At 44.0% G+C, this 15,887-nt stretch overlaps 1 protein-coding gene across 1 annotated transcript in view; it reads right to left on the bottom strand.

The window, feature by feature from the left end:
* RANBP10 (RAN binding protein 10) overlaps positions 1-15,887 on the bottom strand; it is an 85,370-nt gene that overhangs the window by 47,412 nt on the left and 22,071 nt on the right. The window contains exon 3 of the mRNA XM_009894485.1: positions 14,494-14,546. Coding sequence (XP_009892787.1) covers positions 14,494-14,546 — 53 coding nt within the window. The remainder of the gene's footprint in view (positions 1-14,493; positions 14,547-15,887) is intronic.

Genomic DNA, 15,887 nt, shown 5'->3' with positions numbered 1-15,887 from the left:
CGGGCTCCAGTGAACCAGTATCGCACATTTCTGGGAACACACTGCATGAGGAAAGAGAGCAGAACCTCTACAAGGAGCCAGCCCACCTCCAAAAGAGTTATGGTATGGAAACCAGGGCACGGAAAAGCGTGGGACAGCCAGAACCCCTGAGTAAGAATCACTTGTTACTCATCCACATCGATGCTTGAGCACTTTAAAGCCAGTGGAAACACTTTCTTTGGTTAATCTTCCAAGGCCAAGGTTACTGCCTTGAAATACTGACCCACGGTTTTGTTCAGCTTGAATGATGTGGCTAAGCACTTTCCCAGTTATTCCCGGGTGAAGCCTGGTTACTGAAAGCTCAGCTTTCTATCCGCCTCCTCCATTCAAACCTGAAGTCTGTGTGCCCAAAAGCTAGTCTAATTAAAAAGGCCAAAAGAGAAAGAAAAGAAAGAAAATAAAAACAACGCCTCCTTAAACCCCCGACCAAATGGCTGGCAGCAGATTTTCTGGCTGCAGACAGGGCAATCACAATCAATACAAGTGAACACATGAACTGAAGGGGAAAAAGGCAGTAACTTTTACCTTATCTGATCCTAATCTTCACATAAATAGGCATAAATAAAACATAAGATTAAATTTAACCTAAATTCAGAACGTTATTCACCCCAATTTGATGGTTCAGGAGCTGGTTTTGTTACTCTCCAGCTCTGGACACATCTGATAGAGAGTGTCGGGTCTGGCCATATTCGAGGGGTGTCAGGTCTGACCTCACTCGAGGACTTCATCATCACCACTCCGTTGTCACTCTTTGGTGAGTGTCATTGCAGTGTACTTAAGATAGCTGTCCAACTCCTCCACGCCATGCCAACTGGCCCAGTATCAGCTCTTTGCAGAAGGCTCATGTTTGAGAACGTGTCCCACCTAAACAAGTTGTACCCAGCTATGGGCAAGATAACCTAATTAGGGGAGGCACACCTAACGAGCAGAGCACAGGAGTGCATGGGGGATAGAGCCTGATTCTCGACAGCTTAGAAAAGCTGTACGAGTCCATCCACTAAGAACTACAGATCCTACACACCACACTCCAGCACCACCACTGCCCCAAACAAGACCCGTTGGGAAGAAGAAGGGGACGGAACATGAACTAACATACAAATTTGTGCATTTCTTGCAATTCCCGCACAGCATATTCGTAGTGAAGGTTGGTTAGGATCTCCCCAACAAGACAGCTCAAGCTTCCTCAGCTGGGCTCCTCCATGCAGGTGCTGTAGACATCAAGCTCTTTTTCCAGTGCTGACTATGAGCTGACCACCTTTGCCAGGCTCCACAAGAAGTATGACCCCAGAAGGGGCCGGCCGCATGCAAGACACCCTGCCCAAGCAAAGGAGCAGCAGGGAAGATAAAATGCTACCACACTCCTCAATACCAAAAATCTTGCAAACTACTGATTTCAAGAGAATATACACATTTTAAAAGAACAGCTGATCTGAATTCAGGTTTTATTCAAACACCACAACACCACAATTTTAATCTAAAATACCAATTCACATGACTCAATGTATATTTTATAACAAAACCATCACAGCCATCCTTGGCCACAACCTTCCCCTCCCATACCACAATGCACTCACACACAGTACACCCAGTTAATTCTTTTAACCAGTAAGTTTTAACTTTGGATGTCTCCGAAATTTAGATCGTGCAAATGCAAACGTTGTCAGAAAGCCCACTATTGATACGTGAAAAACTGAAGAACGTGGAAGAATGAATTTCCAGTTCTTTGAGGAGCTGAAGATGGAATACGAATTAATTCATAGCAAATGCATCAAATCCACTTCAGTATTCAAGCTGGAATTTTCATACAAGTTCAGGCGATATCAACACACAAATTAGGATCTGAGCAAACACACTGGAAAGCACGAAAGCTTACGTGGGATGAGGAGAAGACGACTGAGGAATTACACAGAGCTCTGCAGAGCTCAGTTGGTAGTGGACAGGTCGATCATATAACACAAGATTCACAAAGATTTGTAGGACTTTTTTTTTTTTTTTAATAAAGATCACACAATATTGAGAACGAACAACCTTTTTAAAGGGTGTTTACTGATCTGCACTGAGTAGAAGCAGGAAGAGAAAACAAGACAAAGGTGAGTTAAGTAATGCCAGAGAAACTCAGAGATCATGGACCTTTAACATAGATGCAGGAAGGGACCCATGGCATATTTAAAATGTGGTCAGGCACTGCAAACGCATAGAACTGAGAGTAAAGACAAAAAAAGAAAAAATATAAATGAACCAGAGATGCTCACAATAAACAGAAAATGAGTATTTCTCAGATTACTTTCCGATGATGAAATTCTACATACACTGAACACATGACATTGATTCCATATGGGAAAAAATTATTACACTAAAATTATGTGAAAACTTAAGTTCAAAGGAAATCCTTTTGTTTTATTAGAAGACGACCAAATTCCTTATCCATTTATTTAGCATGACCTTCATTTGGACCTAAATTTAAAAAAATAAAATAATAGTAATCAAAAGCTATTCTGAAAATAGCATACAGTGCAGCACAATAAGAGCAGATCTGAAGAATGAAAGAACCAGTTTCAAGCAGTCTCAGGACACTATTTTTCCAGTATGAGATTTTTAAACTTTTTTTTTTTTCACATGGGGATAGGTACCTTGTATTACTTAGCCTTGTCCTGTGGACTGAATAGTTACTAGCACCTGGGGGGCACTAACTGTGATCCCAGACCACATCTTCCAGTTTAGTTCAGAAGAAAGAAGGATGGCGCAACTGAAGAGGTAAATCAAAGTACAGCAAAAGGTGACGACTAGGAGACTCACTTAAAAAATACACCCCACTTCCAAAATTAAGAGACTCTACAGACAAATCCAAAAGGCTCTGAAATACACAGGCCAGAAATGTGAAATCTATTGTAATGCATATCTTTTTCTTGGTGTATGTTTATTGCCCGCTACTGTTCTAAGCTCCATGGCAATCTCCACCAATCCAGCTGCGCTCTTGAGTGCTGAGGAATCCCTCTAAAAACGCGTTCTGCACAACTCCGGACCTCAACCAACACACTGACCCATTTCACTCTCATTTCTTCCATTATGCAGCACCAAAACCTGCCGTTCTGAACATACCTATAACCTCTCAGGATGCTGAAGACAGATACAAATTACTTTTTCAGGTCAAAACCTAGTTAAGTTGGCAGCAAGCAGGCTACCCAAGTGAAGCTTTTGGAGCAGTTCTCAGGCTGCTTTTCCCCCTCAGCACCTACCGAACCTCAGACTTCCGGCATTGCTAACTGCTCCCGAGTAACCTGTGTTTAAGCAATGGGACACTTTCCTTAGCTGCTCCACTGTGTCTTGCTCAAAATACATGCGTAGGGTTTGCGCAGCCCAGGGAGGCAGAGCCAGCGGTGGTGGGACTGCAGCCCTCCTCCCACAGACACCGCAGGTCAGAGGCTCTCTCTGCTTTGACCTCTGTCTTTTTGTCTCTCTGTATTTTGGAGTGATTAACAGAATTCCCCTTGACTCACTGCGAATTAACTTCTAGTGGCCTCTGCTTCAAAACACTGAACTCCTCCACGATACACATTCTTTGCAAGAAGTCACCATCCTTTAATTTCAGAGAACTTCCTTCACTGCCACCAAGACAATTTCTGTAGACGTCCTCATCTCATCATACTCTAGGGCAATAACGGCCACGGCAAGCACATGTACATCATGGCTTCTTTAACATATCAGCACCAGATCAGCCAGAGCCAGAAGGCATTTGGCCTAGAAGTTTCCCAAGACAGGATTCTTGCCCAAGACAGGCAAGCCTAAGCACAACTCCAGGCTCGGCATAGAATGGATGGAGAGCAGCCCTGAGAAGGACCTGGGGGTGCTGATTGATGAGAAGCTCAACATGAGCTGGCAATGCACGATTGCAGCCCAGAAGGCCAACTGTATCCTGGGCTGCATCAGAAGTCTGGCCAGCAGGGCGAGGGAGGGGATTCTGCCTCTCTATTCCGCTCTCATGAGACCCCACCATGGAGTACTCTGGAGCCCCCAACATGGGAAAAACATGGACCTGTTGGAGCGGGCCCAGAGGAGGCCACGAAGACAATCAGAGGGCTGGAGCACCCCTCCTATGAAGACAGGCTGAGAGAGTTTGGGTTTTTCAGCCTAGAGAAGAGAAAGCTCTGGGAAGACCTTATAACAGCTTTCCAGTACCTAAACGGTGCCTACAGGAATGCTGGGGAGGGACTTTTTACAAGGGCGTGTAGTAATATGATGAGGGGGAATGGCTTCAGGCTGGAAGAGGGGACATTCAGATTAGGTATTAGGAAGAAGTTTTTCACTTTGAGGGTGGTGAGCCCCTGGGGCAGGTTGCCCCGAGAAGCTGTGGCTGCCCCATCCCTGGAGGTGTTCAAGGCCAGGTTGGACGGGGCTTGGAGCAACCTGGGCTGGTGGGAGGTGTCCCTGCCCAGGGCAGGGGGGTGGGACTGGATGATCTTCAAGGTCCCTTCCAACCTAAATCATTCTATGATTCTCTGATTCTCCATCCCCCACGTTTGATTTTACCTCATGACATCCTTCCATAGCCAGAGCAGCACCCACCACATCAAGACAGAAGGTGCTCTACCCGTATTCTGCAGACGCTAAGGAAGGCTGCACCACCACTACTAGCATACAGCCCTCCTAATAATAGCTAATAGCCCTTCTGAGCTCAGTGGCTTCACAAACCTTCTGTCCCTCGCTCATCTGGACTACAAAGCACCAAGTAGGTAACAGCAAAACAAGCATATGCTTTCATTGACATCTGTTTTCACATGACTGAATAAAACAAAGCTCAGCGCAAAAAAAAAATCCAATCAAGTTCAAATATCATCTTACTAATAACCAGAATGAAGATATCCAGCCATCATCTTAAAAAAAACTTGAAAAGTGGCACAGAAAGATCAAAAATTAAAGAGACGCGGCCCGCCAATCTAGCTTCAACCCAGTATACCCCAACAAGATGCTCCTTCAGAAAAAGTCTCCATGATCAGTGGATAACTTAATTGGAGGGCATGCTCAGTCTCTAATTAAGGTTTTCAGCATACATCTTAGGTGGGAGCAATATTTATTTCTATCAAAATTAATCTCAGACCACTGCTACCCACACGTTTCTGTAGAATGAAGTTTCTACGGAGGAGTGGTTTCAACCTGCACTACCTGTGTCATCAACTGGGCCATAGAACAGATCCAAGTTAATAACAACCCTAAAATCAAACAGTGCCCCCCCCCCGCCCATTATTATTAACCCAATTATGTGACCCAGTTCATACGCAGCCCCACAAACTGGTTTGCTAGGATAAATGAGAGGGTACCAGCAGCATAATCAAGTTTGTGGATAGGAACTGGAATAGCCAGCTGAAGGACTGCATGGGTAACTAAGTCACGGAGGTGTTCCCATAAGCAGTTTTGGGGGAATACACATCTATTTATTTAAAAAAAAAAAAAAAAAAAATCAGTATCAACCCTATATTTTCCTTAACCTGCCATACAAAAATTAATCGCCATCCTCTATAATTTACACAGGTACTAAATAATGAGGTCTTTATGAAATTCCTTATGGATACTACAGTTACCTATATGCAAATCACACACCAGAATGAAGATCTGGGCACTATTCCACCTGGGCTATACTTCCTGTACAAATAAAATAGAATTTCTGACAAGTCAAATCTCCCCCTGGCTAGCAAGTGGAAAGGTTTAAACACGGAGTGGCAAGCAGAGCTGGGTTATATACTAACTCTTCATCGAATAACTCCAGCAGGACATGGTATAGATGGTATTGCCATTACCGATCTAGCAGAAGTAACGTTAACAGATCCAAATTGCTGTAAAAAGTATTAAATGTTGAACCGAGTATACATTTTGGTACCACTTTGATTAAATTACTCGAGTAATCACGTTTATCCCAAAACTCGATCAAGCAGTACTCAAAGGTTTCCATGGCGTTTAGTCCTGACGAGGACCCAACAAAGTGCAAGTAGAAAATACAAGGAAAACAGGCAAGAAAGAGAGGACTACAAGCAACGATCAGATAAACGCGAGTACTCAGACCCCTTCTAAGAAATAACAAGGCTTCCTCCAGCCGTTCTTGAATAATTTGAGTGGTCTAACTAGAAGCCTCAATGGTCAAGGTCTCCATGAAGAGCTGCAGCAACACAGAATTCACAGAATTCACAGAATTGTTAGGGTTGGAAGGGACCTCTGGAGATCATCTAGTCCAACCCTCCTGCCAGAGCAGGGTCACCTACAGCACGTTACACAGGACAGCGTCCAGGCGGGTTTTGAATGTCTCCAGAGTGGGAGACTCCACCACCTCTCTGGGCAGCCTGTTCCAGTGCTCCACTACCCTCAAAGTAAAGAAGTTCCTTCTCATGTTAAGATGGAACTTCCTATGTTCAAGTTTATGCCCATTACCCCTCGTCCTATCACTGGGCGCCACTGAAAAAAGACTACTCCCATCCCCCTGGCATCCTCCCATTAAGTATTTGTGAGTATTAATAAGATCCCCCCTCAATCTTCTTTTCTCTAGACTAAAGAGACCCAAGTCCCTCAGCCTTTCCTCATAAGAAAGGTGCTCCAGTCCCCTAATCATCTTTGTTGCCCTTTGCTGGACCCTCTCCAGCAGTTCCCTGTCTTTCTTGAACTGGGGAGCCCAGAACTGGACACAGTACTCCAGATGCGGTCTCACCAGGGCAGAGTAGAGGGGGAGGATGACCTCCCTCGACCTGCTGGCCACACTCTTCTTGATGCACCCCAGGATGCCATTCGCCTTCTTGGCCGCCAGGGCACATTGCTGGCTCATGGTCATCCTGTTGTCCACCAGGACTCCCAGGTCCCTCTCCACAGAGCTGCTCTCCAGGAGGTCAGCCCCCAACCTGTACTGGTGCATGGGGTTATTCCTCCCCAGGTGCAGTACCCTACACTTACCCTTGTTGAACTTCATAAGGTTTCTTTCTGCCCAACTCTCCAGCCTGGCGAGGTCACGCTGTAAGGCAGCACAGCCTTCTGGCGTGTCAGCCACTCCTCCCAGTTTTGTGTCATCAGCAAACTTGCTGATGGTACACTCTATCCCTTCATCCAGATCATTGATGAATATGTTGAACAAAACTGGGCCCAGTACTGACCCCTGAGGGACACCACTTGTTACTAACCTCCAACTAGACTCTGCGCCACTAACCACAACCCTCTGAGCTCTATCTGTAAGCCAGTTCTCAATCCACCTCACTGTCCATTCATCTAAGCCACACTTCCTAAGCTTTCCTGTGAGGATGATGTGGGAGACACTAAGAACAAAACAGGGGTTGAGGGGTTGGTAAATTGAATGCCTCCGTGCTTCTTTACAGCATTAAGCCTTCCTTATGGATAATAATGGAGGGAGGGAACAGAATTCAGGTTCCTCCATGGTGCTCCAAGGTTCCCTACATGCTCTGGAGGCGTCGACCACGAGAAGCTCTACTTCAACCTGACGTGCGCTGAGTACAACAGGCAGCTTGCCCATAGCCTGATGTCTGCTCGCTCAGCCTTGACACATGGAGTCTACACTGTCAGCAGCTTGCACTGCCACTGCTTTCTCGTCCTTTTTTCCACCCATCTGCTTTCCGAATGTGTCAACAAGTTGCAATAAGAATAGACTATGTAATTAAAATTGCATCTAAACTAAAAGCAAACCTTTGATTCATTCTATTTCCTCAACGCAGTAAGTAGAAGGAAAGTGCCATCTGAGGTATATTTACTGAAGAGATAAGGGAGTGCGGGCATCATTGTACAAGACTTTGTTAAGACACCGTATGGAAATCCCACGTGCCATTTTGGGCAACTATTTTTAAGGACAGTTCTGGAGAAGCTTTGCAGCAGGACAAATACCATAAGGTATTTTAAGACAGAGCTTGATCCGCTCCATAAATAGTTAAACAAACTTAATAGAAATTACTTCTAACGATAGAAAAATCAAGCTGGGTGTCCAAAATGCTGCTTTAGCCAGGAGGATTTGAAAGCAGGCTGAATCACTATTTATTTGCCAGATACTCTTCACGTATTTAAGCCCATACTTCAGGGGTTTTGCTGGCTGCTCTAGAAGCCAAGGCGGAAGGCCCTTCTTCTCCCAGTTAACCATTGAGCTTCTCCCCTCCCCTTTCTGCTTAAGCCTTAGAGATCATGAAAGCTTGGCAACGATTTTCCTTTGCCCTTGTCTGCAGCGTGGGCTAAGAGCTGCTTCCTGCGCTTGCTCTGAATTTTAATATTTTCCATTACTATAGGGAGCAAGACACAGGTGCTCGTGATGCAGCTAGTGGACGATGTTCAGAAAAGGTCAACAAGAGCTGTCACAAATCAAGAAAATACGACCAATAGGGAGATGTTTGGCCTAGAGAGAATACCACAAAGCAGTGATAGAGGTCTTCATGTATACAGCTACAAAGAGGAAAGAAATGAATTATTCTCCACTTCCACATGATCCAAGAGCAATAGGCTTTGACTACATGGGATATTCAGCTTTGTCATCAGGAAAAGTTTCCAACATGGGGACAGTGTCGGAAGAAGTTGCCAGAAAGATAATGAAAGACTGGTTTAGACACACACCTGTCAGGCAGGACTGATGCATAATTGAATTAACTTCAGATCAGATGATTTGGTGAGGTCTCATCTTCTATAATTATTACATTTACTATTGGGACTAAGTCCTTTAGCACAGGTCCTTCATTTGTCATTGGAGTCACAGAAAGTGACAACCGAAAGCAGAAGCTGATACACGGAAATGAAGTTCTTAAAACACAACTGAAGTAGAAAGATGCCCTGGCGGTGACAGAAAAAAAAAACCCAAACCCAAAACTGGCTAGAAGGAACACCTGGAGGTCTCTAGCCAGACTTCCCTGCTCGTAGCAGGGTTAACTTCAAAGTTCGATCAGGTTGCCTAGAGCCTCAGCCAACTGAGGTTTGAAAACCTCTCTAGTAATCCATCCCCAACTCTGATGGACAGTAGTATCTTATTTCCCATGAGAATTTTATACGTTGCAACTAGTGCCTGTTGCCTCTCTTCCTTGTACTGTGCATGTCTGAGAAGAGTCTGGGTCCATGTTCTCTGCAAGCTCCTTTACACAGTGAAAGGCAGTGTTACCCCATCCCTTCTCAGCCTCTTCTTCTCCGGGCTCAACAAGCCCAGTCCCTTTAGTTTCTCACTGGTTCCTACAATACAACATCTATGTGGCCCCTCTTCTCTGGTCGGCCCTGGAAGGGAGCACACCTGCCTGAAAAACCCTTGTGAGCATTCCTAGGGGAGAAACCAGTACCTTTTTCCTTTCAAAGGAAGGAACAGAAAGAGAGATTCCTCAATAGCCTTGGCTCCCCTGCTTGCATCTCCTCTGATAACAGGCAAGATAACCTGAGAAGAAATAAAATCCTGTCTATAAATGTCAACAGAAACCTATCAGCAAGCGGAGAATGCAAAGGACAGGAAGAGACCTCCAAACAAAGCTAAAATGGAGAGCCCGTCCATCATGTTGGTGGCTTACGGAGGAGGATGGATGGCTTTCACAGAGCAGGGCAGCATGGGGAAGTTTTAATTCCCAGTGCTCATTTTTATTTTATCTACATATCTACAGAAACAGATCACTCACACTTTGCTGAACAAAGACACAGGATAGTTGGACAAACCATTTCTGGTTTTGCTGACCCGGCTTAGGGCATTACAGTCCCAGAAACCAAACCCCAATATGGAGCTGGTTTCTAATTCAAGTTTATAAAACGTTCTTGAATCCGAAAGCTTGTTCTTTTAATAGGGAGTTTGAAGCAGGCAGACAGGGAATAAGCCAAGCAGTACCTTTTCATCTGAAAAGTAAGGTGAAAAAAATAATCAAAGCTTCACAAAACAAAACAATGGTGAGTGAAAGCTGGCACTGCCTTTCACATGGGCGCTGCCGCACAGCAGGGCAAGTCAGTTATTAACCAGAGGGTGTTTAAAGTCTCCAAAAGTGATTGGACAGATCCTATCTATGGTGTTTCAGAAACTGAAGCAGGGTATGCCTAAGGGTATGGTTTCACAACATTTTAGGCTGAATTAAGACCTTGCTGCTACCGTAGAGAATCATCCCTCCTTCCCTCTCCGCCTGGCTGTGTGTTCCTGCTGGGTTACCCTCAAAGAGCTAGAACAGATGAAACGTTATCTCTCAGCAGCATGAAGGACTTGAACCAATGCAGAACACCACATGCAGGGAAGAATCACCTCCCGCGTGCACATCCCATCCATACTGAAGGCGGGAACACCTCTCTTCTCCATTTTAAGAAGGTTAGGGGAAACCTGTAGCAAACCACCAATGCGTTTTCAGATGGGCTCAGAAAAACTTACTGGATTGAGGGCTAAATAATTAAAAACAAAAAAAGGACATTTCAGATGTTACATTCAGGATGCAAAGGTAAGAGCATTGCTCCACAAGTTCTGAAGGAACCAGCCTGCCACCACCCCAACACAGCTGAAAAGCAGCAGGTTCCTGCCAGGACTGAAACCCATCCTGGCCAAGGAGATGACAAGTGCCAGAGCCAGGGGCTTGCACAAGGGAAGAAGAGGGACTGTGCAGCTGTAGGTGGGGGGGAAGGAAGGGCCAGGTTTCTCCCCTTTGATGACAGTGAGTTAGATCAGTTCAGCCGTAACGCGTAATCTAATCCTCAGATACCAAAATGCTGAGCACATGTGAAAAAAACGTTGTATCAGGGGAAAGAAGTGAGCAGACGTTTCAATAAAAGCCACTAGTTTGAAGCAGCACTTTTATTAGTAAGTCTTCTAAACGTCTTTTAAAAGCTTAGAAAATAATAGTAATAAAAAAAAAATAAATCGAGATATGTCAGGGTCACAAAAGTTGGCACTTTGATGAAAATCCCACAATAATTTCAGAGCTGCTGTTTGAATTTCAAAGCACAGCCCACAGAAACCTCGAGTGGCCCAGGGACAGGGCACCCCCCCGTAAAAGCAGTCCTGTTCGCAACACAGACAGGGGTGGTTTAAAGAAACGCTCAGGTTGCTCCAACCACACTTCCAACCTTCAGAGATAGCTTAGCGTTACCCCTGCCAGCGCAGAGCTGGGCTGAAGCCAAAATAAATTTGGCATAAAGCACGAATACCCTGACTTGGAACTGGATATGGCCAAAGTGTTTGTTCTCGGGGGGGAAAGGAGTCTGAGACAGAACCCAGCAGCAAGACTGTTCCTTGAATGAGGGCTGACAGGGTGCCAAGGATCCCCACTGAAACTGGGAGCAAAAAAAGGGACCAACTTTGGCTGCCACACCAGGCTTTGGGCTCCCAAACCACTACTTGCAGCGGGTCACACGCTGCCCTGCCAGCACACCAAGCGAAAACTGCTCTGTTAAAGCAGAAGCAACTTAGAAAGGGTCTATGGAGACAAAACTGCCAGGGTTTCAGGTCACAAAAAGTTAAAATTACACTTAGGCATGAAGCCAAGTTAAGACTCCAAAGTCTGTCACTTCTTCGTGAGCTCTCACTTACTCTGCACTGCAAAGGACCTGATAATGGTTAAGCCTGATACATATTTCTCACTTCAGTTACTTGAGCAATATACTATAAAAAAATAAATCGGACTCATTCTCCAAAAGCCAGGAAGACAATTAGTGAGCTGTAATACAGAGCCATGCAGTTCGTTTTACAGAGACGATGGGAGATTGACCTAACCGTGCCCGCAGAATCATTCTTGGCAGCATCATCTGCATGTGATCAAACAAACAACAGGTTCATGGGATCAAATTTGCACAATTCATTGCTAAATAGGGGCTATCTGAAGTCTCAAGTTCACTTCATGTTTTATTTCACTCAGAGAAAAGAATTCCACATTCGCCACATACAGCCTAGAAATAAAAGGCACTTTGATTCAAACTGGCCACAAAACCAGCTCATGCAGCTCTCGGGGTTTAAAGCCATTTATCAGAAGTGCTTTGGCTAATTTTTAGTCTCTAAAGGGAAAAAAAAAATATGTTGGCTGTTCAATTTCAGGACACCACACCTATGGCATTCAGTACATATCATCTCAGGTCAGTATTCAACCCTGGTTTTTATATTTATATATATCTATATATATCTGTGTTACAATCCCAGGAGACTCCTAGGTTAAGCATAATTCCAAGCAGCAGTCTACAGGCCAAGTCTACAAGACAATCCCACCCACCTTTCCATTGCACAAGCCGGAGAGTCATTTCTTGAACAGAACATTAACTCCCTTAATAGCCAAACAACTCCTCTTCCAAGCAGCCAAGCAGGGGAAGAGATGGGAAGAGATGATGGGACTGGACTCATGCTTCAGCTTGTACACGCACACAGTGCCGTTGGGTTGGGAGGACTAGGGGGAGAGGGAGGGCAGAGAGAGGAGGAGTCTGAAAACTGAGACTTCTATACCTGTTTGCACCAGATCAGCTTGATCTGGACATTCCCTACCTTCTTGCAACCACGTATCACTTGAGAAAACTGGCACTGTCCTGCCTTCCCCGGTCTAGTTCCGAGTGGACAAAGCCCTCTGACCTTAACTCCCTCTCCAATGCGTATATGCTGTCGTTGTCATAACAATTATTAACAAATACAGTTTGCAGTAAGATGGAAAGTCTTTAAAATGTGGGCATCACTGAAAACATTTTCCCAAAAACAGAGTTATTATAGAAGTATAGAATAACTGAGGAGAGAAGGGACCTCAAGAAGTCACCCAGTCCAACCCCTGCTGACAGGAGGTCTAATTAGATCAGGCTGGTCAAGGCCATGTCCCACTGAGTCCCAAATATCTCCAAAGTTAGAGGTTCCACAAGCCCTCTAGGCAAGCCTGTAATTACCAGAGAAAAAACAACACAAGGAAGGTTGTGTCCCAGTCAGACCAAGAGGTCTCCGGACGGGCCTCTGAGAGCGGCCAAAAGAAGGCTCTCAGGGTCGATCCAACGTGATCAAAGTGGTACCTGGAAAAGGGAAGTCTGCCTGCAACTGGGAACCATGGTTGTGATTTCTGAACAGCCCACACCCTGCACTGACATTTGTCACTAAGACAACAACGCTTATTGTTTCACTAGTGAAATTTTAATTGAACTAATTAACTAATGCAATTAGCCTACGATTCCAAATTTCTTCTTCATCAATGCAAAAGGTCCCAAATGCTGCCTCATGTATTCCAAGATCTCTGTGCTTCTCTTCAGTAACGAGACAAGGCAGATGTGCCATTGCAAAATTCAGCAGCAGATTTACAATTAAAAGGCACCAGAAAACCAGCTATTCCCAGGAATTATCCAAGGATCCCAGCTGGCTCCGTCTCCTTTTCATCTGCTTGCTGAGACTCCCTCTGCAGTCTCAGCAGAATTTCAGAAACATAGCTATAGAACTATACATGTCAGGACTTTGAGAGTTACAGAATCACATATTTTGCTCACAGAGCAGTCAGGGATTTTGCTCCAATGCCGCAACATTTTCAGTTGGAGGTTGTAAGGAAAAAACCAAGCATGTTCCACTATCTGAACAGGCAAGTTCCCAGTGAAGATGAAAGCAAAATCCTCACTGAGAAGTGAATTCACAAGGGCCTTAGCACAATCCCTCTGGAAGCTCTTCCTTTTGTTAAGACATTCAGAAAACATTCTTCTTTGGAGATACCAAGATGTGTAATAAGGGCTGAAATGTGTATTTCAGCTTTAAAATAGCTCCACCAGAAGTAAACCACTCTCAAGACCAAAAAAAAAAACCCCAAACCAAACCACCACTGGGAACCAGCTGCCATTCATGCACTTGAAGAACATTTACTTTCTACCAAACACACAAAACTTCTAGTTTCAAACCCAGCTGAAAGAATTCCTGCTACAGAAGTCACTATGTTGATCATAATAGTATTCAATGTATTAACTAAAAATTATACAAAAAGATTGCTGATTACTTATTTTTAAAAAGAAGCTGCTTAACCAACTTAGATGCTAACATAAAACCAAACATTTCAAACAAAAGGAAGCAACAGTATTAACTGCAAATGAAACTCTATCTATTTTTCTAGTTTTTCAGTGGGAAGAGGGAAAGAAGAGAGGAGAGACAACATGACGGGCCAATTTCCCTGTCATTTTCAGATTCTTTCATGTAAATTTGTCAAGTGGGATATACAGATTAAATGTCAAATTATTTTGCTACTTATTTTTCAGAGGCAAAGAAGAGCTTGCATGTCTGAAAGTTCATCATCCTTACTCCTTAGTTTAGCATTAATTTCTGTTATCTGCTAAAGTCATCATGGCTACATCAGTAATACTACAAACTCAGTTTAGGATAACACTCAATATTTGAAACTTCCAGACGTAATACACTTACAGTCATGACATTTTATTAATAGAAACACACATTCACTAATTCATACACATCAATTAAAATCTTTATTTCAAATGTACATTTGACACAGGCTTTACCACAGATTTGGTAAGCCAAACCCCATCTTGACAGTGACTTACCAGGAAGTCTGTTCATGTTGACCCCTTGAGCAGAAAGTCCTATTCCCATGTACCTTCAAAAAAAAAAACCAAACAAAATATCAGTCAAGCACAGAACGGCCAATCCGTGAGATTTCCTGCAGCAGAAATACGGGGGAAAGAAAAAAAAAAAACAACCAAAAAAACCAATCCACAAATCATTTATGGGAAGAATGTTGAAAAGAGAAGACTTTCTTAGTCTTCTCTTGAATTCAAGATAAAATGCCAGCCTGCTTTAGTGACCGACATACAATCGCAGCTACTCTTTAGCTCTTCATTGGTAGGAAAAGGACTGGAACACAATCAGCAATTAAATTTCTGCATTTGTTTTGGGTGTTTTTTTCCCCACATATATCAGAAAAAAATATTTATATAGGTGAGTAACAAGAGTAAAAAAATACAAATGGGTGCATACAGTATGTGAGAACAAATGTCCATCTAGCCTCATGTATTGTCTGCAGGAATGGCCGGTGGTAGACGCGTGGGACAGAGCAAACAGTTGTACTTTCCCAGAACATTCTTTCATTGCCCAACATGTATTTTACAGAATTTCCTAAGGAAAAGGTGGCCTTTCGGTATTTCATATCCCAACAGATTTTCTCCCGTTAAAACTGATCCCCTTCTGAACCTGCGTAAGCTCTTTGAAAAGGCGACGTCCTGCGGCCCCACCACTCAACCACTGTTCAAGCTAGTTTTGCCTGGGACTTGCATTTTCAGAACTGGAAGAGAGGAATAGCATTTCCCTGTTACCTTTCACAAGGATTTTAAAGTCCTCTTTCGCACCCCACTCCCCAAAGGTCTCTTCTCAAGGTTGACTACTCGCAGTCTACTCCACTGTTCCTCGTACAGAAGCTAATCTATACCGCTTAATACTCTTGCTACACTTCCAGTTCTGTATCTTCCTCGAGAGCAGGGGGAAAGCAGAACCGCAGGCATCGTTCGCAACACAAACACATAGTGATTATTACAGACAACAGTATAATGGTGTTCTCCCTTTCGGTTTCTTTTCCTCCCCCTCCTGTTCTCAATTATCCCATTTATTTTTTGACTGCAGATGAGAACTGAGCTGATTTTTCCATGGAACCGGGACGCTAAGAACTTGTCCCTGCACTGTAAGAGGCAGCTCTGGGACCATTTTTTGTGTCAAGTTTGGATTATTTATCCTCCCCCCATGAGAATCATTTTACATCTATCCAGCCTGAACTGCATCTTTCCTTTTATCATCCATAGTCAGCCCCAGATTTTACAACTCTAGTGAGCCTCATATCATCAGCAAAAAAATACTGTCTTACTATTAATTTCACTTCCAGGTCATTTATTAAGGTGTAGCACACATCCCTGCAGAAATCCGCAGGTGAGCATCCTCAGCTGCAGGG

The sequence above is a fragment of the Charadrius vociferus genome, unplaced genomic scaffold (genome assembly GCF_000708025.1).
Source record: "Charadrius vociferus isolate BGI_N301 unplaced genomic scaffold, ASM70802v2 scaffold621, whole genome shotgun sequence".
NCBI lineage: Eukaryota > Metazoa > Chordata > Aves > Charadriiformes > Charadriidae > Charadrius > Charadrius vociferus.
Note: the sequence above shows the minus strand (reverse complement) of the source record. Positions and strands in the feature narration are given on the sequence as shown.